The sequence below is a fragment of the Periophthalmus magnuspinnatus genome, chromosome 2 (genome assembly GCF_009829125.3).
Source record: "Periophthalmus magnuspinnatus isolate fPerMag1 chromosome 2, fPerMag1.2.pri, whole genome shotgun sequence".
NCBI classification, from domain to species: Eukaryota; Metazoa; Chordata; class Actinopteri; order Gobiiformes; family Gobiidae; genus Periophthalmus; species Periophthalmus magnuspinnatus.
Window position 1 is genome coordinate 3,414,507 of NC_047127.1, and position 25,456 is coordinate 3,439,962.

The 25,456-nt window shown below is 41.4% G+C and overlaps 1 protein-coding gene across 15 annotated transcripts in view; it reads left to right on the plus strand.

Moving 5' to 3' along the window:
* dmd (dystrophin) overlaps nucleotides 1-25,456 on the plus strand; it is a 500,656-nt gene that overhangs the window by 370,999 nt on the left and 104,201 nt on the right. For 13 of the 15 annotated variants that reach the window (XM_055226238.1, XM_055226248.1, XM_055226250.1 and 10 more), the window contains 8 exons: nucleotides 1,627-1,838; nucleotides 5,319-5,473; nucleotides 5,981-6,170; nucleotides 12,652-12,824; nucleotides 14,126-14,282; nucleotides 18,516-18,627; nucleotides 23,598-23,866; nucleotides 24,588-24,734. In XM_055226238.1, coding sequence (XP_055082213.1) covers nucleotides 1,627-1,838; nucleotides 5,319-5,473; nucleotides 5,981-6,170; nucleotides 12,652-12,824; nucleotides 14,126-14,282; nucleotides 18,516-18,627; nucleotides 23,598-23,866; nucleotides 24,588-24,734 — 1,415 coding nt within the window. Of the gene's footprint in view, nucleotides 1-1,626; nucleotides 1,839-5,318; nucleotides 5,474-5,980; nucleotides 6,171-9,363; nucleotides 9,465-12,651; nucleotides 12,825-14,125; nucleotides 14,283-18,515; nucleotides 18,628-23,597; nucleotides 23,867-24,587; nucleotides 24,735-25,456 lie in introns of those variants that run through there. The other 2 variants (XM_055226269.1, XM_055226283.1) reach the window with 1 other exon arrangement.

Here is a 25,456-nt window from a genome sequence, read left to right on the forward strand (position 1 = left end):
TTTCCACAAAAAACACGAGAATGGATCGACGAAAACGAGACAAAACGAAGACCAGGTTTAACATAATCCATAATAAATAAACATCTGATTCGGTTCACGATCTCGGAATCACCATTTACGATTTGTTGTTTACTGTTTTCATCACGTCCCATCAGGAGGAGACCCCAGGGAAGACTCCGGAGGGACTAACGTCTCTCGGGCCGGCCTGGGAACGCCTCGGGATCCTCCTGGAAGAGCTGGAGGAAGTGTGTGTGGAGAGGGAATCTGAGCCTCGCTGCTCAAACTGCTGCCTACGCGATCCGGCCCCAGATAAAACAGAAGAAAATGGATGGATGGAATATTTTTGGCTGTCATTGTAGCTGTTTTTTGGAACTACAACTCAAGAAATTGAACTTGCCAGCACTTTTTCTGCAATCCAAATGTAAAAACGTTAGGGGAAAAAGCTCACAAGATAATTTATCTCGTGTTTGCTCAATCTTGTGGCAATTTTGTCTTGTGAGTTCTTGTGGTAAACGATCGTGTCCCGTCCCTGTCTTCTACACAGGACAAGTTTAACTGTACAGCACAATTTATACACAGTAATTCAAAGTGCTTTACAGAATAAGAAAGACGTTAAAATCACAATACAACAAATCAAAATATAAATAATCATCATAAAATTAATATTAAACTGAGCTAAACAGAACCGTTTGAATCTGGATTTAAACATTGTCAAAGTCGAGGCCTGAGTCACATCTTCAGGAAGAATGTTCCAGGTTTTAGCTGCGGAAAACTGAAACACTGATTCAACATGTTTAGTCCTGGTTTAGTCCTGGTTCAGTCCTGGTTTAGTCCTGGTTTAGTGCTGTTTTAGTCTTGGTTTGGTCCTGGTTTAGTCCTGGTTTAGTCCTGGTTCAGTCCTGGTTCAGTCCTGGTTTAGTCCTGGTTTAGTCCTGGTTTAGTCTTGGTTTGGTCCTGGTTCAGTCCTGGTTTGGTCCTGGTTTAGTCCTGGTTTAGTCTTGGTTTGGTCCTGGTTCAGTCCTGGTTCAGTCCTGGTTGAGCCCTGGTTGAGCCCTGGTTGAGCCCTGGTTTAGTCCTGGTTTAGTCCTGGTTTAGTCCTGGTTCGGTCCTGGTTCGGTCCTGGTTCAGTCCTGGTTCAGTCCTGGTTGAGCCCTGGTTGAGCCCTGGTTGAGCCCTGGTTTAGTCCTGGTTTAGTCCTGGTTCAGTCCTGGTTCAGTCCTGGTTCAGTCCTGGTTCAGTCCTGGTTCAGCCCTGGTTCAGTCCTGGTTCAGCCCTGGTTCAGTCCTGGTTTAGTCCTGGTTCAGTCCTGGTTCAGTCCTGGTTCAGTCCTGGTTCAGTCCTGGTTCAGTCCTGGTTCAGTCCTGGTTCAGTCCTGGTTTAGTCCTGGTTCAGTCCTGGTTCAGTCCTGGTTCAGTCCTGGTTCAGTCCTGGTTTAGTCCTCGTCCTCAGATGTCTCATGTGGGGGATGTAAAACTGTTCTACTGTTTTCTTGTTGTTTTTAAAGCATCTTTGAGTGTCGAGAAAAGTGCTGTTCCAGTCAGATGTATTTTTTATTTTTTTATATTATTATTATTATTATCATGAGTTTGACTGATGACCACCTCGTCCTCGTTTGTCTCCTCTTAGTGGACAGGCTGCAGACGCACTGGGACGAGTCTCAGACCAAAGCGTTGGAGCGGGTGAAGCAGCTGGACGACATGCTGCAGGACTCCACGGACTGGCTGGAGTCCAGGCGCGACGCGGAGCAGGTCATCAAAATGGCCCGGGAACGCCTGGACGCCTGGCAGGAGATCACATACACCGTGGACGACGTCAAGAGGCAGAACGCAGAACTCAAGGTCGTTTAAGCAGAAGTGTACTGCTTTTAAAGGTGCACTGTGTCACTTTTACGTTTGGGGAGTTCATCACCTCCTTGTCTCTGTGGAGATGTGATTACTTTGCCTGGAATGTTCTCTTGTTGCGTTAGTTAGATTACAGGTGTTTTATGGCTTAAAAAAAAAGAAAAACAAAAAAATCATGCGAGGAGCGGGGTCATCTCTCCACAGATCTGACCTGTAACTTCGTCTGAAAGCATCAGCTACTACACATAAGTTAAACGCCACACTGTGGAACCGTAAACTGTATATATATAAAAGGAAATAGCCGCCGTTTTCAAAATAGGAAGTGATCATGTGCGCGCATCTGGCTCCAATTCACTTTACATTAAAAAACTTTGGCTCCTCTCTCTGTACCTGCTGCTTCAGACTCATCATTTTAGTCTTAAATGTTCATATTAACCCGCTCTACATGATCCTGGGATTCTTTTTTTTTTTTTTTTTAGTTATTTTGAGTGTTTTTTTTATTAATTTTTATTTTTTTTATTTTGAGTTTTTTTTTTTTTTTGTTTATTTTCTTAATTTTTTTTAGTTATTTTGATTTTTTTTGTTTTGTTTTTGTTTTGTTATTTTGAGTTGTGTCTTTTTTATTTTGAGTTTTTGTTTTTATTATAATTTCTTTTAGTTGTTTTGAGTTTTTTTTGTATTTTTTTCTTTATTTTTTGTTATTTTGATTTTTTTGTTTGTTTTATAGTTACTTTGAGGTTGTTGTTGTTTTTTTTTGTTATTTTAAGGTGTTTTTTTTTACTGACTCCTCTCTCTGTACCTGCTGATGTCAGACCCGATTTGTCGAAACATACACAAGGAATTCCAAGTCTGACTCATTCAAGTTTTAACTCCGAAAAATGAGGCGAAGTTTGAATTTTTAGGCAAATTTTTACTCAAATACTAAATAAAATATCTTAAAATGGTCTTAAATGTTTGTATTAACCCGCTCTACATGATCCTAGTGTTTTTTTATTTCGCTTTTGTTTCTGTAAATCAAAATATGATCATTAATAACAGACAAATCAGGCTCCTTTTTTTCCCCAAAGTAACTCCCGCTAGCGTTAGCAACAGGTTTGATTGACAGCGTTGCTAAGCGCTTGCTCCCTGCTAAACCAACAGTTCCAGCGGGAAGAGGCGTTACCTTCAACAGCCTCGCTTCAGATTGGCTCTTTGGTTGCTATGATACTCACGGTCAGAATTCCAACGAAGAAACTCCGCTCCAAATTAGCCGCTATAACCGCTAGCCTCGATTAGCTTCATTTGACTGAAGCCGAACGCTGTGGGTGACGTCACACTCCTTTCGTCCTCTTCTGTGTGTGGAACATTCCAGGCAAAGAAATAGCATCTTCATGAACCATGTGGCAGACGATGCACCGAAAAAGTGACATGGTGCAGCTTTAAACGTTTTATAATCTGTCCTACACCTCAAAAATCTATCTGGACTGTTATGTTTTGTTCATGTTTTCGCCTCTACTTCGAAACATCCCACTGTAATGGCCAAGTTGAATTAGCCACGCTGCTATTTATCCATTTCAATATGCTTCACTACCCACTGTTGCCATCAGGGGGCAGCAGATGCTTCGTTTAACCTTGAGAAAAAGAGCATTATTGGCAACTTTACTGCCTGTCCAAACATATCAACAGAGTGTTTAAAGCCAGAACTTGGAGCATAAAATGAAATATACGCCGGAGTCCTGGAGTCTGCCCATAACTTAATAAAAAGCGAGTTTGACAAGATGGCGGCTCGTCTCGTTCCAACTGTCTCCCCCTCAGTCTAAAAATAAACGGGCACATTTTTACTGTCTTAAGAAATATGCAAACTCAGAGCAGGCTGGGAACAGACCATCAATTAATCTTAATATTGTGTTTTTCATGAAACAAATAGACGCGGAATCATCATGAAATCTCTTTGTAACACGGGTACGCGACGATATTTGAGCGAATTTTGTTTTTGAAAGAACAGGTGGCTCGTAATTATGACAGAAGAAGAAGTAAATTAAAAGTTTAGCGTCAGTTTTTGCAATTCTTACTTCTTGGTGGCATATCAAACTGTCGAAAATCAAAGTTGTTTTAGTTCTTCACAATGGAATACACTTGTTTCGTATTAAGCGACCGTCTGCCCTGAGGCGGACTGACGCAATCACTCGCTCACGCGCCACGTTTGTACATAAGCGAGCACAGCGGGTGAAGTGTCTTGCCTAAGGACGCGGCAATAGCATGAACTGATCCGAGCTTGACCTCTGGGTTGGTGGAGTAGACTTCATCTCGTTATTATACAGAAATCAAATGGACAGTGTCATAAAGAGTTACAGTGATATTTTAAAAAAAAAAGGTCACAAACTCGAATACAAGGGTCTCAAACGCAAATTATCTGGGGACCGCAGGAGGTAGAGTCGGGGACAGTCAACAAAAGCTTTAAAATCTTCTCAAAAGTCATCGTTGTTTTCAAAATACATGAGGAAATATGCTAATTCTTGTGGATTTTATGGATATACGTCGTTATTTGTTGAATTTTTTGTGAAGGGATGGGGTTTATATTGTCCCGCGGGCCACAAAATATCATCTGGCGTACCGCGATTCACCCCCGGGCCTTAAGTTTGAGAATCCTGTTCTAATATTTGGTTGAACCGCCTTTAGTTTTGATTTGCTGTGGCATTGTTTCGATTTCGTTTCTGCAGTGTCACAAGATTTATTTCCATCCGGTGTCGCGTTAATTTTTCAGCAAGATCTTGCATTGATGGGGGTTAAACCAGAGGTGGGCAAACTACGGCTCGTGGGCCACAATTGGTTCTAAAATTTGACAAGAGGGGCCAAGGCAAGACATATATACATCTATAAATATATATGTTTAAGTTACTTTAGAGATTTGCCTGAATATACAAGGCTCACTGTACAAATTGTTTTCCAAATGCGTTCTTTTAAAAACTCGCCTTCAGAGAAACGCTAGCTAGTTTTTGCTAATTTGAATGCCAGCAAAAAACAGCCAGCCTTAGTACTTTGATCAGACTTGGGTGAAAAAATATTTTGTCATCCGCTCCGTATTAAACACTCACCGCTCATTATCCGCTTTTCTTTTTTTTGATAAGCTAATTTTTGCAGAAGGAAGTAATACACGCGAACAAGGTCGTCGTAGCTGAGGTGCGCCATCTTTTGGGAAACATAAATTGAACATGGTTTTCCTGTTTTAGCTATTTTAATATGATTTGGTCACGTTTGGCGGGCCGGATTATTGAGACTAACGAGCCGTGTCTGGCCCCGGAGCCGTAGTTTGCCCACGTCTGGGTTAAGGTCATTCAGTAAATTCAGTTTTTTGCGCATAAACTGTTGCTGAACCTCGACTTAACCAACTGCAGCAACCCCAACCTATTTCCGTAGTTAAATCCAGGCGTCGACTTTTATTTTTGGCGTGTAATTCTTTATTTGTGTGCTTTTTTTTGTTGTTTTTTTTTTTTGTAGATGTTAGCCAAAGAGCTCCAGCAGTGGCAGGTCCCAGTGGAGCAGACCAACACTTTGGCCAACAAACTCCTCACTGTGTACGCCGACGACGACACGCACCTGGTCCGACAGATGAACGATGACATGAACGCCGCCTGGACGCACATCGGCAAACGGTAACTTTAAAAAAAAACAACAACTCATTTTTAAGACAAGACGTATTGCGCTTGTATCTGCTGTGTAGTTATAATCTATGACTCTCATGGATCATTATGTTAGAATTTGGACGTTTTAAATCGCGCTATTCATCTAAAATGACAAAATAAAAAGTGAGTTTGCTAAGTTTCTGCGTTAGAAAACTGCGGCGTCCATCGGGAGCTGACGTCGTAACAAAAAGCAGCGGATTTGTGTTTTCGTTTGTACCAAAATGACGACGCGACGCTGCCAAATCCTTCATGTATCATCGATTGAGAAAATAAAACTGGAGAACGAAGTGCGTGGAGGTGAAAACGGGGATTTATTGGCAAAATGGCGTCTTGAAAATAAGCTCAAACGTGCACGAATCGCGGCAAAAACGACGTCAAAGGGTAAATGAGAAGGAAACCGGTATAAAAATTGTTTAAAAGCTCTGAAAAGTCCATTTTGCATCACACGTTTGATTTAATAAATGTTTTTTTTTCTAGTATGGGCGACCGAGAAGCAGCTCTTGGCACGGCTCTGAAAACGCTGCAAAATTTCTACCTGGATTTGGAGAAGTTCCTGAACTGGCTGACAGAAGCTGAGACGACTTGTAACGTGCTCATCGATGCGACGAACAAGGAACGACTTCAAGATCAGCCCGAAGTAGCACGAAACCTGCTAGCACAATGGAAGGTAAAAAAAAAACAAACGCTATTATCTCGTCCACAGCGTTCAGCTCCAGTCAAATGAAGCTCATCGAGGCTAGAAGTTATAGCGGCGAATCTGGAGCTGAGTTACATATTTGGAATTCTGACAGTGAGTATCATAGCAACCGAAGAGCCAATCAGGGGCGAGGCTGTTGAAGGTAACGCCCCTTCCCTTCGCTTAGCAACGCTGTCGAATCAAACCTGCGATATGAACCGTCTCACACTCTGAGGACGTCAGGGACCGGCCCAGAATCAGGACTAAACCGGGACTAAACCAGGACTAAACCAAGACTGAACCAGGACTAAAGTAGGTCTAAACCAGGACTAAACCAGGACTGAACCAGGACTGAACCAGGACTGAACCAGGACTAAACCAGGACTGAACCAGTTGAAGGTAACACCCCTTCCTGCCCACACTGCTAGTTTAGCAGGGGGCTGGATACTTAGCAACGCTGTCAATCAAACCTGTTGCTAACGCTAGCGGGAGCGACGTCAGAAAAAGAAGGCGCATCATTTGTCTATTATTAATGTTCATATCTTGATTTATGGACACAACAGTGAAATAAAAACACCGGGATCATGTAGCGTGGGTAAATATGAACATTTAAGACCAAAATGATCAGTTTATCAAGAGAAAGTGAACTGGAGCCAGAGTCGATGGAGCCGGAAGCGCGCACATGCTCACTTCTTATTCGAAACTCGACGGCTAGCACGTTAGCTAAGTCCATTTATACATACGGTCTATGGCTAATCCTCTTTATGATGGGGTTATATCTGAAGTTATGTTTGTGGGAGTGTAGTCACAACATCTCTGCAGCTGATTCACGAAGGCCAAACACCTTTTCAGTAAGAATTAGAGTTGTGTATAAGCGGGAATATACATGGCACCGTATATATACAGTAACCAGGGGGTGACGTAACAGTAATGCAAAGGAAAGTACTCCAGCCATCGCGGCGCTCAGAAACCAGAGCACACACGACATAAAGATCGATATGTTCTTATTAGAGCGAACACTGTGCACTTCAAGGTGTTTTCTGACATGTTTTTCCTACAGCCTCTGAGACCTTCACCACCTCGTCACACTCGCATTTATACAGAAAAGTGTCTTGCTAAAGGGGACAACAACAAAATGAACCGAGTGGAATCAGATACCAACAGATATTACGCAGATATTTTGCAAAAAACATCCACGAATCCATGGAAACGCTCAGATTTCAGACTAAATTACATGTGTTTTTGACATGCGTGCTACAAATGTTTACTGTTCAAACATTTACGCTTATATTTAAAGGCTCACTATGTAACTTTTTGTGGTCTACACTTCGTCACCTGCAATAATGTGAATCTCAGTGTAGATGTTATTGGGTTTATCGCCTGGAATGTTCCACAGTATGGCATTAAACCATGGAAGTGTAATCATATCTGACAAAGAACCAAAGATGGCGTTGTGTTGTTTTCATTGGCGCGAATTCGGAAAACAGATATTTTACTACATCATTACTTCCTGGATACTGGTCTAGCCCCGCCCACCGTGTGATGACGGAAACGTGCATCATGTGATCCGTTTTGACCAATCAGAGCGACAGATGCTAAAGCGGAGCTAGCGCTGGTCAGAGCGGGGCTAGGCTAAAGCTAATAAAGCTAAATTTTAGGTGCTCTGATAATAAAACAAATGTAAAAAGTTCATGTTGTGAAAATACAGAAGGATCCGTACAAAATGTGATAAATATGCAATAACCTTATCTGTCAACATGGAGACCAGTGAAGTCCACCACTAGGTCAAGCTACAGGTCAGCTCTCTGGGGAGGCAAGCCTGCTCACAGTTCAAATACATGCTTTTCAAGGTATTTTAAATAAGAAAAATCTAAATGTAATTGAATAAATGCGACATAGAGAAGTTCAATGCCATACTCGGGAACATTCCAGGGATTAAACTTATTTATCTCCATGGAGACCAGCTGTAGGTCGCGCTACAGGTCAGATCTGTGTGGAGGCAAGCCTGCTCACAGTTAAGAAAAATCAAAATATAATTGAATAAATGTGAGATAGAGAAGTTAAATGCCATACTCGGGAACATTCCATGCATTAACCTTATGTATCTCCATGGAGACCAGCAAAGCCCACCTTAAGGTCATGCTACAGGTCAGATCTGTGTGGAGGCAAGCCTGCTCACAGTTCAAATATTTGCTTTTCAAGATATTTTAAGTTAAAAAAAAATCTAAATGTAATTAAATAAATAAGAGATAGCAAAGTTAAATGCCATACTCGGGAACATTCCATCCATTAACCTTATGTATCTCCATGGAGACCAGCTCTAGGTCACACTACAGGTCAGATCTGTGTGGAGGCAAGCCTGCTCACAGTTCAAACACATGCTTTTCAAGATATTTTAAGTAAGAAAAATCTAAATGTAATCAAATAAACTCGAGACAGTGAAGTTAAATGCGACACTTTGGAACATTCCCGGTCGAGCGTTAACATCTCCATGGAGACGAGCAGGTGGCAGACACTCACCAGGAAAGTTACATCATTACATTTCTTTTTTTTTCCGCTCACAAACCATTCTTTACTGAACTGAGTGGCAGTTACAAGGCAATAAACCGGGTTATAGCTCACCTGAGGGCCATCGCCGACCCACTCTCGTCTAGACCTGACCTCAGTGCCCGCTCAAAGCCCCGGTCGGAATCTCACCACATCCTCATTTGACTTCCCACTCGGCTGGTATGACAGGAATGCTGACACGGCAACATCCAGCCTCCTGATTGGCCGGCTGTTTCCTGGCAAGATACTGCAAAAGCGGTGGGTGATAAAAGGAAGAGCTTGTTGGGGAAAGGAACATGTTGTGACCCCGCGCGCCCACTCCACGAGCCGCAAAACAAAAGCGTGTACTGTATGCGGACCCCGGGTACTCCACGACGGTCTACTGTGTCCAATTAAAAGTACTACACAAAAATACACGCTCGCTATATACGCCGTGAAGATAAGGTTTAATTATAAAAATGTGCACTGCTCATCGTTCTGTGTGGGATTTGGAGTGAGGGTACTTCTCCTCCGCTCGCAAATTCTTATTCCGAATATTCCGGTTGTGTGGAGCGGTCCGGTCCCCTCCCTCAGGTCGGTCACACGGGGCTTTCATACAGATTTATGGATTCAGAACACAGAGGGATTCAGACGCTCAGCGGGACGACGGGGAGCAGAAGACGACAGAAGAGGATGGGTTTTTGAGAGTTTGGGAGTCACGGTTTAAAGATGTGGTGGAGGAGAGTCTACAATGTTCAGGTTAAATATTATTACTGCTAGTGCTACTGCTACTACTACTACTACTACTACTACTACTACTACTACTACTACTGCTACTACTACTACTACTACTACTACTACTACTACTACTACTGTTACTACTACTGCTATTGCTCCTACTACTGTTACTACTACTACTACTACTGCTACTACTACTACTGCTGTTATTACTGTTACTACTGCTACTTCTACTGCTACTACTATTGTTACTACTACTACTACTGTTACTACTACTTCTACTACTACTGTTACTACTACTACTACTGTTGCTACTACTGCTACTACTACTACTACTGTTACTACTACTGCTACTACTACTACTACTGTTACTACTACTGCTACTGCTACTACTACTACTACTACTGTTACTACTACTGTTACTGCTACTACTACTACTACTACTACTACTGTTACTACTACTGCTATTGCTCCTACTACTGTTACTACTACTACTACTACTACTGCTGTTATTACTGCTACTACTGCTACTTCTACTGCTACTACTATTGTTACTACTACTACTACTGTTACTACTACTTCTACTACTACTGTTACTACTACTACTACTGTTGCTACTACTGCTACTACTACTACTACTGTTACTACTACTGCTACTGCTACTACTACTACTACTACTGTTACTACTACTGTTACTGCTACTACTACTACTACTACTACTGTTACTACTACTGCTATTGCTCCTACTACTGTTACTACTACTACTACTACTACTGCTGTTATTACTGCTACTACTGCTACTTCTACTGCTACTACTATTGTTACTACTACTACTACTGTTACTACTACTTCTACTACTACTGTTACTACTACTACTACTGTTGCTACTACTGCTACTACTACTACTACTGTTACTACTACTGCTACTGCTACTACTACTACTACTACTGTTACTACTACTGTTACTGCTACTACTACTACTACTACTACTGTTACTACTACTGCTATTGCTCCTACTACTGTTACTACTACTACTACTACTACTGCTGTTATTACTGCTACTACTGCTACTTCTACTGCTACTACTATTGTTACTACTACTACTACTGTTACTACTACTTCTACTACTACTGCTACTACTGCTGTTATTACTGCTACTACTACTGTTACTACTACTACTACTACAACTACTTCTACTATTACTGCTGCTACTACTACTACTTGTAGTACTACTATATTTTGTATACTTTTTGTACTAACTGATCCCTTCTGAAATTGTTTAATTGTCTGTATTGATGTTATCATTGGGTTTATTGTCTAAAATGTTCCATAATATGGCGTTAAACGTCTGTATCTCAAGTGACACCACTAGGTCCAGTTACACGTCAGATCTGTAGGAAGGCAAACCTGCTCACAGTTCAAATACATGCTTTTCAAGGTATTTTAAGCAAGAAAAAGCGGAATGTAATTGAATAAATGCGAGATAGAGAAGTTAAATGTCATACTTTGGAACATTTCAGGCCGAGCATTAACATCTCCATGGAGACGAGCAGGTGGCACCAGAAAAGTTACATCATTACTGTACATACTTTTTCCTCGCATAAACCTCTTTACTTCTTGTATTTCTTGCACTAACAGTAGTTTTTGTGATCTGTGTTGATGTTAGCGTTTTTAGTGCAGTTTGTCTTCAGTATTTCTTTATAAAGTTGAGAGATTTGTGGTAAAAATGGCTGGATTATAATTCCGCCATTTTAATCAATATTTTAATCAATATTTTAATCATATTTTCTTTGTGCCCTTCTACAGACAAATAGATGTTTTGATTAGCATTTAGCACTTATTCTGCTAACAAACTAGCACAAATTGTTTAGAATTTTCACACCAAACACACCAAACTATGATCATATTTTTTTACTTAAAATACTTTTATACTGCTCAAACTTATTTTTGTTTAAAACTGAACTATGTAACTTTTCTGTTGACATTATTGCTTTGTCTGGAATATTCCACAGTGTGACATTAAACCTGTAAATATCCATAAAGAAAAACAGATCACGCCCATAGACTGTTTATATAAATTAACATGGCTAACCTGCTAGCTGCCTCGTTCCAAACAGGAAGTGAGCCTTGGTGCGCTTCCGGCTACATCGGCTCTGGCTCCAATTCACTTTCTGTTGAAAAACTGTGTACCTGCTGCTGTCAGACTCGTCATTTTGGTCTTAAATGTTCATGTTAACCCGCGCTACATGATCCTGGGGTTTTTATTTCATTAGCGTGTCCGTAAATCAAAATATGAACATTAATAACAGACAAATCAGGCGCCTTCTTTCCCCCGAGTTTGCTCCCGCTAGCGTTAGCAACAGGTTTGATTGACAGCGTTGCTAATCTCTTGCCACATGCGAAACCAGCGGTGTGGGCAGGAAGAGATACCTTTAACAGCCTCGCTCCTGATTGGCTCTTTGGTTGCTATGATACTCGTGGTCAGAGTTCTAAATATAGAACTCCTCTCCAAATTCACCTCTATAGCTGCTAGCCTCGATTAGCTTCATTTGACTGGAACGATGTGGGTGACGTCGCACTCACTTAGCCCACTTCTCTACACATTTTGGCCAAGTTACAGGTTAGATCTGGGACTGGCGAGCTGTCAAAGTTGCGTATTTCGTCTTTAACCTCTATACTACGAAGCACTGTAATGAATTTTCAACAGTAACAACTGAGATTGTTTTGCTAAATTCCATCACTGTTGACATTTGCGCCTCATTAAATAAAACAAAAAAAAGATATATCTGTATTTCTCTCACACGTTTTTATTTTTATTTTCTATTCACACACTAGCCTCCCTCTAGCATTACTTTGGACACACAGGTTTGCCCAGTCCCGCGCTGCCTCCCGCTTCCTTAAGAGCATCAGTAATGGCTCGTCTCCAGGAAAAACATTTTTGAACCGCTGTGCTCAAGTCCCCTGCCGACGCGACGCCAAAAAACCCCAAAAAACACACAAAAAAAACACACACGTTTTGACATTTTTTCAAGCTACAAAAGGTTTCACTCACGGCGCATTAAGCTCGGCATTATAGCCCATTCCTGGAGCTGGTGGGGTCTGCTTTTAGAATCCCGATCCCATTACCGAGCACTCCAACCACGCTAGGAGAAAAATATTCGTTATTACAATACATTTGGGTTTATAACTGCTCCTTGTGTGTCGGCAGGACCTGGAGGGAGAAATAGACGGACACACGGAGATGTACCACTCTCTGGACGAGAACGGGCAGAGGATCGTGATGTCACTGGGGGACACGGAAGACTCAGCCCTGCTCCGGAGAAGACTGAACAACATGACCCAGAGATGGACCGAACTCCGCAGCAAGACGCTAAGCATGAGGTCAACAAGCTACGCTCTTTGTCGCTGTTCGCAGTGTGCCCTAAGCTAACGTTTGGTCGCGCTAACGTAGAAAACATAGCGGCGAGATGTTCTTTGGTTCGTTCGTGTTCGTGCGCGTTTGAGTAGTCTTGTTTGCATGTTACGTTTTTTTTTTGTACGCAAGCTCAAAATGCTCCGTTCCGCCTGGTGATGTCATGAGGTGTCGGCCAATAGCGGAAGCAGATCATCAGAGAGAGCCCGCCCACTTTTTAAAGGTCCTAAATTACACGAAATTGGCTCTTGTGAGGTTTAACTCATCAAAAACAGACCTGGAGTTGTGTTTTGTTTCATTCACACATGTTTGAGTCACACTTTATTATTAGTCTGTCACATCTCCAAAGCTCAAAATGCTCCGTTCCACCTTGTGATGTCATCAAGTGGTAGTTTTCAAGTTAAAAGCTACTGTTTACCTTTTGTTTAGTAGAGATTGACAACTCCAGGAGCTGAAATGATCCAAATGATTCTAGTGAAGGTGTGTGGAGTTTAAAAACACAGTGGAGCACTTCCTGTATTACCACTTGATGACATCACAAGGTGGAACAGAGTGTTTTCAGTTTGAGAGAACTTGTTTGAATCTTAAACAATGAAACAAAACACAACTCCAGGTCTTTTTTGGACGAGAAAACATTATAAAAATAGCGTTATATTTGGCCCTCTATGGGTAATATGGGTTTTTACATTTAAAGATGCACTGTGTAACTTTTCTGGTGGAGCGTATGCCACTGTTTGTATCTATAGAGACAAGGTGACGCCATTAAACTAAGTTACAATCTGGTAGGTCACATCTGCGGAGAGGCAACCCTGCTCACACTGATCATGTGAATTTTATTTTATTTAAATTTTGAGCAATAAAAACTCCTATAATTGAACACATTTAAGACAGATACGTTTAATGTAATACTGCGGAACATTACAGGCAAGGCAGTAACATCTCCATGGAGACAAGTAGGTAGCGAAACCAGTACTAGAAAAGTTACACAGTGCAACCGAGAAGGTGAGTAAACAGATTTGTGTTTTACTGAGTAGTTTGAGTTGAATAAATAAACGTTGGTAGAGCGTTTGTCCACTGACCCGAAGGTTTGCGGTTCGAATCCCGCTCTGGACGTAAACATTATTAGTAGGGCAGTCTGGTACGATGTGGTAAGTGGTTCCTTGAGGTAAATAAACGTTTAATTTAGACTGGTGTTCAGACTTTTAACGAGACAGAACAGTTTTAACTTTGTCATTATAGCGTGGATAATAAAATGTGTAAACTGTCGCAGGGCTCACTTGGACTCGGAGATGGCCCCCTGGAAGAGGCTGCACATGTCCCTGCAGGAGCTGTTAAACTGGCTGCGGATGAAGAACCAGCAGCTGGAGCAGGAACCGCCTGTAGGGGGCGACGTCCCCGCTGTGCAGGCCCAGCTTGACACGCACAGGGTACTCTTTAATCTTTGTCCGTGTACTACATTTAGATCACTGTTCCAACGTCTCACATCAATGGGAGAAGTCCTTTAATGTCATCTTTGTATGTAGCACATGACTCACACAAGACTCCGACAGCGTGCGTACGTTTGTGCACGGAGCGGACACGGGAACGGACAAATCTGTGTAATTCCTCAGTCGTTCCAGGTCTGATCCATCGCAAAAGAAAAATAAAATATATCAAGTGGACAAAACGCTTCAATTTCTGCTGGAGGGAGGAGCTAACTACACTGAAACATCTCTTGTTCTCTTTGTTTCCTGTTTGTTTTGGGTCTGAGGATAGAGTTGTAGATCCTAACAAAAATAGCTTCGTTAACTCCCGTCTCAAACCATTTCTTTTCTCTGGCTCAGATCTGAACTTCACTCTCTTCAAAGGAGTGATTAGTGTCTTTGAGATGGAGATGAACATCAGACTGTGGTCCTGAGCTGCTCTTGTGACGGTGTTGGTTCATTCTCTTATGGAGCAGCTGTTTAGTTTCTCCAGTGTAACGCTCACTGCACTCTTCCTTGGATGAGCAGCGAAAAGTCTTCACTTTTACAACGTTTTGCCCACTTGACAGATTTTATTTTCGTTTTGCTATTAATGGACATAGCTAACCTGCTAGCTGCTGCGTTCCAAATAGGAAGTGAGCTCTACATGATCCTGGTGTTTTTATTTCGCTATTTTGTCCATAAATCAAGATATGAACATTAATAACAGACAAATCAGGCGCCTTCTTTCCTCAGAGTCGTTCCTGCTGGCGTTTGCTCCTAGTGGTGTGGACAGTACCTTCAACAGCCTCGCTCCTGATTGGCTCTTTGGTTGCTATGATAATCATAGACTCAAAAGTGAAAAGTACTTTTCGTCTGATTTGAGGGTTTATTTTTACCATGTTCGTGGAAACATCTTCATTAAAGTTTTCGAGTTCAAGGTTTGACTTTAAGCAAAACAAGAATAAACACACAAAATTAATAAAAAAATGAATAAATTTATTGCAACTGTTGACCAAAATCTGTATCATTTTTGAGCAATATCACAACATTTAATACGTTAACAAATGAACAACACGTTTTACTCTTAAAGTACATTTTTAAACAGGTACTTAAATACTTAAGTAGATTTTTTCATGTGATACTTTTACTTTTATTTGAGTTTTTTTTTTATCTGTACTTTAGTACTTTTAAGTAACCAAATTGAGTACTTCATTCAGCACAAAGCCTGACCAATAGGAAAAGTTTATCGCGGGGGTTACGTTCTAAAAATAACCCGCAACAGGCAAAATCTGCGAAGTATCAGCTTTATTTTTTACAATTATTCTATGTTTTTTGCTGTAAACCCCCTCACCACACACTTTATACACTTTTCTCACACAGGCGTTAACATTTTCTCACATTTCTCTCTCGTTTAAACTCTCTCAAAGTTCAAACCTTCGTAGGCGTCTTTGTCGGTGCAGAACGTTTCATCGACATTGTGGGTTTTGTCGGGGAGAAAACAAATTGCAAACGTACAGCACTTCAGAGTCACACTGCGATCCAACGTTTATGTAAATTTGTCTGAACACATTCTGTACTGCACAGGGCTCCGATCACAAGTAGATTTTTATTTGACGTCCCAGTCCTAATATTGGGGTTGTTATAGCGACGAGAATACTGCTGTGTCATTGAGTAAAGTGGCAGTTGTGGAGTGCGCAATATAAAGCATGAATATTTAAAGTTCCTGTTTATAGCTTTAGCATTTGTGGGGTTTTTCATAGCCTCAAGCTAAAAAGCATAAAACAGAAAACAATTAGGCTTTGTTTATCTTGGAAAATTCCACCGGGATTTGGAATATTCCGTGGGAGCCCGAGCCCCCACAGGGATCTACATGTACACGGGTTTATTCGTACGGAGACTTAACGCTAAACCAAAAACTCCATGTGCTCAAAATTATACTGCAAAAACACAGAAACTGAAGTGGTTTCTATTTTTAACAAGATATTTAGCAAAATCGTGTTGTTTTTTTTAGCTTTTTTCCATGTTATAACGTTGTTCCCTCATCAAAAACATTCCTGAAGAGGTTTTAACTGTCATTCATGCATGTTTGAGTAATCTAGCGATCTCTCCCAGGCCCTATTCAAACCCTAGTTACGTTTAGCTTTAAGATTCTGTACGAGGCTCCGCCCACAAGCCTACATTACCCACGCTCCCACACGACAACTCTCCATAAATATACAAAAACATGATGTAAAACTGTGCACTACGACTTCACAAACCTGGTGTGATGATTGTGTTGTGATGGCGCTCTGAACGGGGAGTGGCTTAGCATGGAGAGCAAAAGGAGGGGAGACTTAGAGCGTCAAAAATGTCCTCATAGAAGTAAAATACCCCCTCTTTAATGTCTCATGCTAAAAGTAAATAATAGTTTAAAGGTGCATTGTGCTACTTTTTTGGTGATGGGTCCGCCCTGTACTTGTCTCCATGGAGATGTTATTGCTTTGCCTGGAATGTTCCATGGTATGACATTAAACATAATCATCTAGCATTTAATCATTAAGGGTGTTTCCATTACTCAAAAATACAATAATTCCTCTTGTAAATAGGGGCGCCTCTCCACAGATCTGAATTGTAACGTAGCGCAGTGCCGTCCTGTGCGATAGATAGGTTTAATTTATACTGTGGAATATTCTAGACAAAGCAATAGCATTTCCATGGAGACGAGCACGCGGAGATTAAGGTCAAATTTCTTTTTTAAATTGACGAGGAATTAAAGATGCTTTTTTTTGTTTCTTTTTTTTTTGTTTGTTTGTTTGACCAATCACACGCCCAGATTTAAGGGGGCGTGGTCCATTTGGATCAAGGACTTTGCACGGCATTAACTTCCCGTATTTTCCAGAATATAAGTCGCAGTTTTTACGTTTTTTCATAGTTTGGCTGGAGTTGCGACTTATACTCAGATGCGATTTATATGTGAAACGTGTTTTTTTTCTTCATTATTATGCATTTTTGGCTGGTGCGACTTGTACTCCAGAGCGACTTATACTCCAGTACGACTTATACTCCAGAGCGACTTATACTCCAGAGCGACTTATACTCCAGTACGACTTATACTCCAGAGCGACTTATACTCCAGAGCGACTTATACTCCAGTGCGACTTATACTCCAGAGCGACTTATACTCCAGAGCGACTTATACTCCAGTACGACTTATACTCCAGTGTGACTTATACTCCAGTGATACTTATACTCCAGTGCGACTTATACTCCAGTGCGACTTATACTCCAGTGCGACTTATACTCCAGTGCGACTTATACTCCAGTGCGACTTATACTCCAGTGAGACTTATACTCCAGTGCGACTTATACTGCAATGCGACTTATACTCCAGTACGACTTATACTCCAGTGCGACTTATACTCCAGTACGACTTATACTCCAGTGAGACTTATACTCCAGTGCGACTTATACTCCAGTGCGACTTATACTCCAGTACGACTTATACTCCAGTGAGACTTATACTCCAGTGCGACTTATACTCCAGTGCGACTTATACTGCAATGCGACTTATACTCCAGTACGACTTATACTCCAGTGCGACTTATACTCCAGTACGACTTATACTCCGGAAAACACGGTACACTTAAACACATATCGGACCAAATCTGACAACTCGGAGTACACCAAAAACTCCAGGCAAAAGTAACTGCCAGTTGACGCAACCCTCATTTGCATATTTATATACCGGGTTGAAAGAGTTTGAATTAAAAAGACGAGTCAAGCAAATGAACTAAAGCGGAGCGGCGTTACTCTCATAAAGACGCACTTGTTTAGCCGACGTCTAAAAATAAAAGAAAAAATTCACTTCCTCAATTAAATATTCCCGGCTCGAAAAAATCCATTCACTTTTTGAACAAAAGCTTGGCGGTTTCTCCTAAAAAAAAAACTAAAAAAAACGTCCATTTGTGATCTCTCGGACACACATTATGCAAATTAAAGTCTGCTGTACAGGTTAAATCAAAAACCCATTTCGTGTGAGCTATTTTAAAGGAGAGGGAGAATTGGGAGACGTGATTGGCTGGATGCGTTGGTCAGTTGATGCGTTAAAACTAAAGTGATGGGGTCCCGCGATGCATTAGCGAAGGCTTTTAGCGGCATGTTAAATAAGAGAGCTACTTGTTATTCCGCCCATGTCAAAAACTATGATTGAGACTCTGTGCCGATGTTTTTCCGCAGGGCTTCAGGAGAGACATGAGGGCCAAGGAGCCGGTGGTGACCAAAGCTCTGGACGATGTTGGAACGTTTCTGTCTGAGTTGCCCAGAGAAACTCCATCTCCTGAACAAAGAGGTAATAATGCTAACTAAGAAGCTAATTAGACCATAGACCGTATATATAAATGGACATAGCTAACCTGCTAGCTCCCACGCTCCCTGTTTCTGTACCTGCTGCTGTCAGACTCGTCATTTTGGTCTTAAAATGTTCGTATTAACCCGCTCGACATGATCATGGGGTTTTTATTTCACTATTGTGTCTGTAAATCGAGATATGAACATTAATAACAGACAAATCAGGCGACTTCTTTCCCTGACGACGTTGTTAAGGGCAAAGAGGTGTTACTTTCAACAGTCTCGCTCCAGATTGGCTCTTTGGTTGCTAGGATACTCGCCGTCGGACATCCAAATATGCAACTTCGCTCCGAACCCTTTTTACATGATGCTGGTGTTTTTTTATTTTTTTCGTTATTGTGTTCGTCAATCAAGATATGAACATAAATAACAGACAAATCAGGCGCCTTCTTTTTCCTGAGATCACTCCGCTAGCGTTAGCAACAGGTTTGATTGACAGCGTTACTAAGCGCCCACTCCCTGCTAAACCAGCGGTGCCGGCGGGAAGAGACGTTACCTTCAACAGCCTCCTTTCAGATTGGCTCTTTGGTTGCTATGACACTTGCAGTCAGTCTTCCAAATATGCAACTTCACTCCAAATTAGCCGCTATAACTGCTAGCGTCGATGAGCTTCATTTGACTGGAGCCGAACGCCGTGGGTGACGTCGCATTCACTCAGTCCACGTCTTTATGCAGTTTATGTTAATGTTTTGTAGTACTATACATTTGCAATTTACAATTTTAGTCAATATACACTCCAAGAAGTGTTAAAAGTCACACTAGTCTTTGTCAAATCCTTTAGTCTCACAGGAGGCTATCGCTAACTTTAGGTTTTCCATTCACACGCCTGTTGTTTGATCATCCTGACCTGTGCTCAGATGTAATCAGCTAATGAAAAGGTGTTACTTCTCTGAGCTAAGACGACCAAATGTCCAGCCAGACTGACCTAAATGCAAATTATTCTTGGGGAAGTGCTTGGACCTCGTGTATTACTCCACTGCTCTGGGCCCACTGCAGCAGAAACTCTGTCTGTCAGTAGTGGGACTGTTTGTTTACTGGTGCAAATGCAAAAAAACAACACAGTCTTGTATGTTCTGACATTATTTTACAGATGATTTCCTTGACAGTAACTTTTTAGGAAGCACCTGTTCTCAATATGGCATTAAACGTAACAGTTACTGACGTTTTTACTACTGAAAAATGCATAGAAAAACATGCGTTCTAACTGTGAGCACGGTCGCCACTCCACAGACCTGATTTGTAACTCGGACTTTGAGCATCAGCAAGATTGTCTAAATGGAAACAAGGAAACAAATATCAAGCAGTTAGAGTTAAAGATTGTGAAAGTATAGTAATTTCTCCATTGTGGGACAAATAAAGGTTGATTTTACTTTATGGCAGGGGCGTCACCGAGGACCACATCAGCAAAACTACTTTTTTTAAAACTTGTTAATTAACGGTTTCTGTATTTATTACCTATTCAAATTACAAATATTACATACGCTTTTGCCTAGATGTAAAAATATATCTGTGTAACTGCGTATTTCCTGATAAAATTACATTAATTTACCCTGTCGAGGGCCACATAAAATGATGTGAAGAGCCACATTTGGCCCACGGGCCTTGAGTTTGCTTTAAGAATATGGCATTTTAAAGAGGAAATACTGTTTACCTCCAAAATAACAAATCATATCTTAAAAATGTTCATGTTTATATATATTTATAATAATTTCAAACAGTTTTATTTGATGTCGTTTCAGAGTTGCCTCTCAGTTTGTTCACTGCTTTAAAAACCTTAACATCACACTTTTTATGCTAGGCTGGAGCAAAGCGTCAGCGTCAGCACTCTCCGCCCTCGTTAGCGTTTTGTTGCTACAAATACACTCTTGTCTTACCTCGTTCCTGCCATTTAAAAACACACAAACGCACAAAACCCTACATTAACAGGCCCATATTACACTATTCCCTGACACATGTTTAACACACAAACAAACCTGCATATTTAGGCTGAGCTCTTCTCTCAAACTGAAAACACTCTGTTCCACCTTGTGATGTCATCATGTGGTGATACAGGAAGTGCTCCGCTGTGTTTTTAAACTCCACACACCTTCATTTGTAGAATAATTTGGATCATTTCACTGGTGGAATTGTAAATCTCTACTGAGCTAAAGGTAAAAGGAGCTGTTAACTTGAAAACGACCACTTTATGACATCACAAGGTGGAACAGAATGAAACAAAACGCAGCTCCAGGTCTGTTTTTGATGCCGTAATAACATTAGAACACGACTCAAAGCTCACGAGAGTCCATTTTGTGTAATATAGGACTTTTAATTATGACTGTTATCATTTAGGGATCCTCAGACAAAGAGTTGTTTTTTTTTCCTCGGTCTCGTGAGTCACATTCTGAACTCTGCACCTTAGCTACAGCCCGGTGACGCTAAGCTAATGGAGTTTAACACGCTCGTGCACATAGACAGACCGCGCTCGCCGCAGCCTGGTTACAAAATTACCGGCATTATGTAAACCCAATGAACTGTTGTCCTGACCACGGCGAGCTGGAAAGAAACCTCTCCATGCTAATCGCTAACGCTCCGAAGGGGGTATTTTAGCGCGGCGATTGACCTTAGCGGTGGAAGTGGTTATGTAGGACTTTGCTTCTTGTAAATTCAGCCCTCGTGTGTTAATAAAATGGAGGCGGCGGCGTTTTGAGTGGTCTGACGTACAGCTCTTGTCACAGCGGCTAATGACAGCACTTACCGGAACAATCTGAGGCGAGCTTTTTAAGTGAAGTGGACATTTTGGGTTATTGAGTTTTGAATTTGGTCCGTGTAGCTAAACTAAAGAGTATGGATAAAGGCAGTAAGTAGTACATGTGTTTATGCCAAGTTTTTGTTTTTTTTTCTGTGATAAATTGGCTAATTATAACATTTTTGCTAAGCGAGCATGTTTAGCTCAGGGCGTGAGTGCAGATTTATCAGGTATTTTTTGCGCTTTTCTGCGTAAATCTCCAGCAGGGGTCAGTGTTTTGTTTGGGTCGACCTTCTGATGTTCTTCTCTCAGACTGAAAACACTCCGTTCCACCTTGTGATGTCATCATGTGGTGATACAGGAAGTGCTCCACTGTGTTTTTAAACTCCGTACACCTTAATTTCTAGAATCATTTGTACAATTTCAGCCCTGGAATTGACAATCTACTACTGAACAAAAGGTGAAAGGTAGCGGTTAGCTTGAAAACGACCACTTCATGACATCACAAGGTGGAACAGAGCATTTTGAGGTTTGGAAATGTAGCAAGACTGATGCAAAAGTTACTTAAACATGTGTAAATGAAACAAAACACAAGTCCAGGTCTGTTTTTGAGGCGCTAACAGCATTATAGCATGGCTAAAACCTCACAATAGTCCGTTTTGTGTAATTTAAGACTGCTTACTCATCATTTCTGTACATTTTATCGTCAACAAACAACACGGAAGCTTTCTATGAATCTATAATATAGTGTTTATTCCCCGCTGCAAGACTTCAAACTTACTTCCATTGTTACGTTCTTTAATAAATCTAAGCAAAACAAAGCAAAAGTCCCCGTGGTCTTATCAGAGCGCAGCAGCTGACTGTGTTCTGCCTTATCTCACATTCACGCACCACATCTCAAAAACAAGTCTACGCTCTCTTCTGCTGGCGATTCAGGTTCGAGATTCGAGATTTTATTGTCATTGTCACAGAAAACAACGAAATTCCGTTTAGAGCATCAGACGCTGCATAGTTTTGATGTAAAGTGCAATATAAAAGGTGTAAGAGCTCATCTAAAAAACCTAAAAGTGTAAACATGAGCACAACAGCAGGAGCAGAAGAAGAAAGGGCATCAGGTGTAAAGTGTATGGGGGTATTTATGTCATTACCATGGACTGTATATGTAAATGGACATAGCTAACCCGCTAGCCGCCAGGTTCTAAATAAAAAGTGAGCGTAGACGCGGTTCTGGCTCCATCGATTCTGGCTCCAATTCACTTTCTATTGAAAAACTGTGTCCCATCTCTTTGTAACTGCTGCTGTCAGACTCGTCATTTTGGTCTTAAAATGTTCGTATTATCAGGACATGATAAAAATGATATTATGACCCCGCCCTAAAATGTTCAGGAAGTCGGCCATATTGGATCAAACCCGGGAATGACAAAAAAGCGCATACCCTCGCATTTAGGACATCTCCTCGCACAGTTTTCATCGCAAACACTTGAAATTTAGCCAAAACACACTAAACCCATGTGTGATTAAAGATTATCAATTACATTTTGAATATGAGTTTAGAATTTTCAACAAAGCCTCAATTTTTGGAATATTTCAAGAATTAGCAACTCGGACCATAGACTGTATATATAAATGGACAAAGCTAACCTGCTAGCCTCTGCGTCTCCCCTCTCTGTAAATGCAGCAGTGAGCCTCATCATTTTGGTCTTAAATGTTCATATTAACCCGCTCTACGTGATCCTGGTGTTTTTATTTCGCTCTCGTGTCCGTAAATCAAGATATGAACATAAATACCGACATCACGGTCACTTAGTCTACGTCTTTATACAGTCTGTGGTCAGATCTTCTCAGTTTTTTTAACGCAGTTTAAGACCAGACTGAAAATCCACCTCTTCTCCCTGACATTTAACACGAGCTTGACAGGATATCTTGATGTTTTCTTTTTCTTTTTATTTGTTCTTGTTCTTTATTTTTCTTTTTATTTATGTGTCATGTTATTTGTATATTTGTTTTTTTGCCGACTTTTACGTAAAGTACTTTGACCAGCTTAAGTTGTTATAAATGTGCTATAGAAATAAACTAAATAAACGTATAGTCCGTTTATTTATATAGCACATTTACAACTTAAGCTACCCATAAAGTACTTGAAAATTCAGCAAAAAACAAAACTTCCTGGTATCTCGTGGCAGACATCAGCCCGGAGGAGCGAGCGCATCACGTGGGCCGGGTCCTGCGTTCCGAGGGCGACGAGGTGACGAAGCGTTGGGAGCGTTTGTGTGCGGACGCGGCGGAGTGGCAGAGGAGGCTGGAGCTGGCTCTGGAGCGTCTCCTGGAGCTGCAGGAGGCTCAGGAGCTGCTGGACGGGCAGCTGAGGCAGGCCGAGATGGTGCGGGACGCCTGGGAGCCCGTGGGGGACATGGTGCTGGACTCTCTGCCCGAGCACATCGAGAGGGTCAAGGTAAGAGTCATTATGAGTTTGTATGCGAACGCAGGACACACGAAGTCTACACGTTTAGGCTGAGTTCTTCGCTTAAACGGAAAAACACTGTGTTCCACCTTGTGATGTCATCATGTGGTGATACAGGAAGTGCTCCACTGCGTTTTGTTTTTAAACTCCACACACTTTCATTTCTAGAATCATTTGGATCCTTTCAGCTTCTGGAATTGTTAATCTCTACTGAACTAAAGGTAAAACAAATTTAGAAAAACTACCACTTTATGACATCACAAGGTGGAACGGAGCATTTTGAGCGTTGGAGATGTACAGAGGAATAATAAAGTGTTACTACAAACATGTAAGAATGAAACAAAACGCGACTCCACGTACGTTTTGGAAGAGGTAACAACATTATAACACGATTTAAAGCTCACGAGAGTCATTTTGTGTAATATACAGTAGCACCTTTAATATACGTTCAAAATGGGAGATAATCTGAGCGTATAATCTTTAGTTAATTATGTTTGTATTAGACTAATCCCTGTTATTAACACACTGAAGGTCAAGCTACACATTATAATGGATGTATGGGATTTCTCAAGTGATCCTCCGTAATCCTGTCAATAATCTCTTCGTTCGTAATAATGGAAATAGAAAACATGCTTTACGCGTCTCGCCTCGCTCTTCTGCCGTGACGCTCGTGTGTTTGTGTGTTTGTGTGTTTGTGTTTTTGTGTGTGTAGGAGTTCCAGGAAGAGATCGCTCCCATTGAAAACGATGTGAAACGTATGAACCAGCTGGCGTCCACGTTCGGACCGCATGACATCCAGCTGTCTCCTAGCAACCGCGAACGCATCGAGGAACTGAACACACGCTGGGAACTGCTCCAGGTACAGCCACGGTGCTCATGCAAATGTGACTGCAGTGTGTGCACGGAGCGGTTAACTTAACGCACTATAATGTGGAGATGTGTGAGAGACGCGAGGAACCGTGGACACTGGACTCACACAAGGACAGTCACGTCGGACATATTCACTCAAATTATAATGTGGTTTTAAATTAAATATATTTGTACTTTTTAATTTACAAATTCAAAAAACCCGGTCATGAACCTGTAGTTTATATACAGGACTCAAGGGGGCGTCCACACGAACTAGACCAGGACTAGACCAGGACTGGACTAGGCTAGGACTAGACTAGGACTAGACCAGGACTAGACCAGATCTAAACCAGGAATAGACCAGGACTAGACCAGGACTAGACCAGAGCTAAACCAGGACTAGACCAGAGCTAAACCAGGACTAGACCAGGACTAGACCATGACTAGACCAGAGCTAAACCAGGAATAGACCAGGACTAAATCAGAACTAAACCAAGACTAGGCCAGGAGTAGACCAGAACTGAACCAGAACTAGACCAGAACGAGACCAGGACTAAACCATGATTAGACCAAGACTAAACCAGGACTAGACCAGGACTAAATGAGAACTGAACAAGACTAGACCCAGAGTAGACCAGGACTAAACCAGATGTAGACTAGAACTAAATCAAATCAAAATCAAAACCAAAATCCAAATCAAATCAAATCAAATCAAACTTTATTTATAGAGCA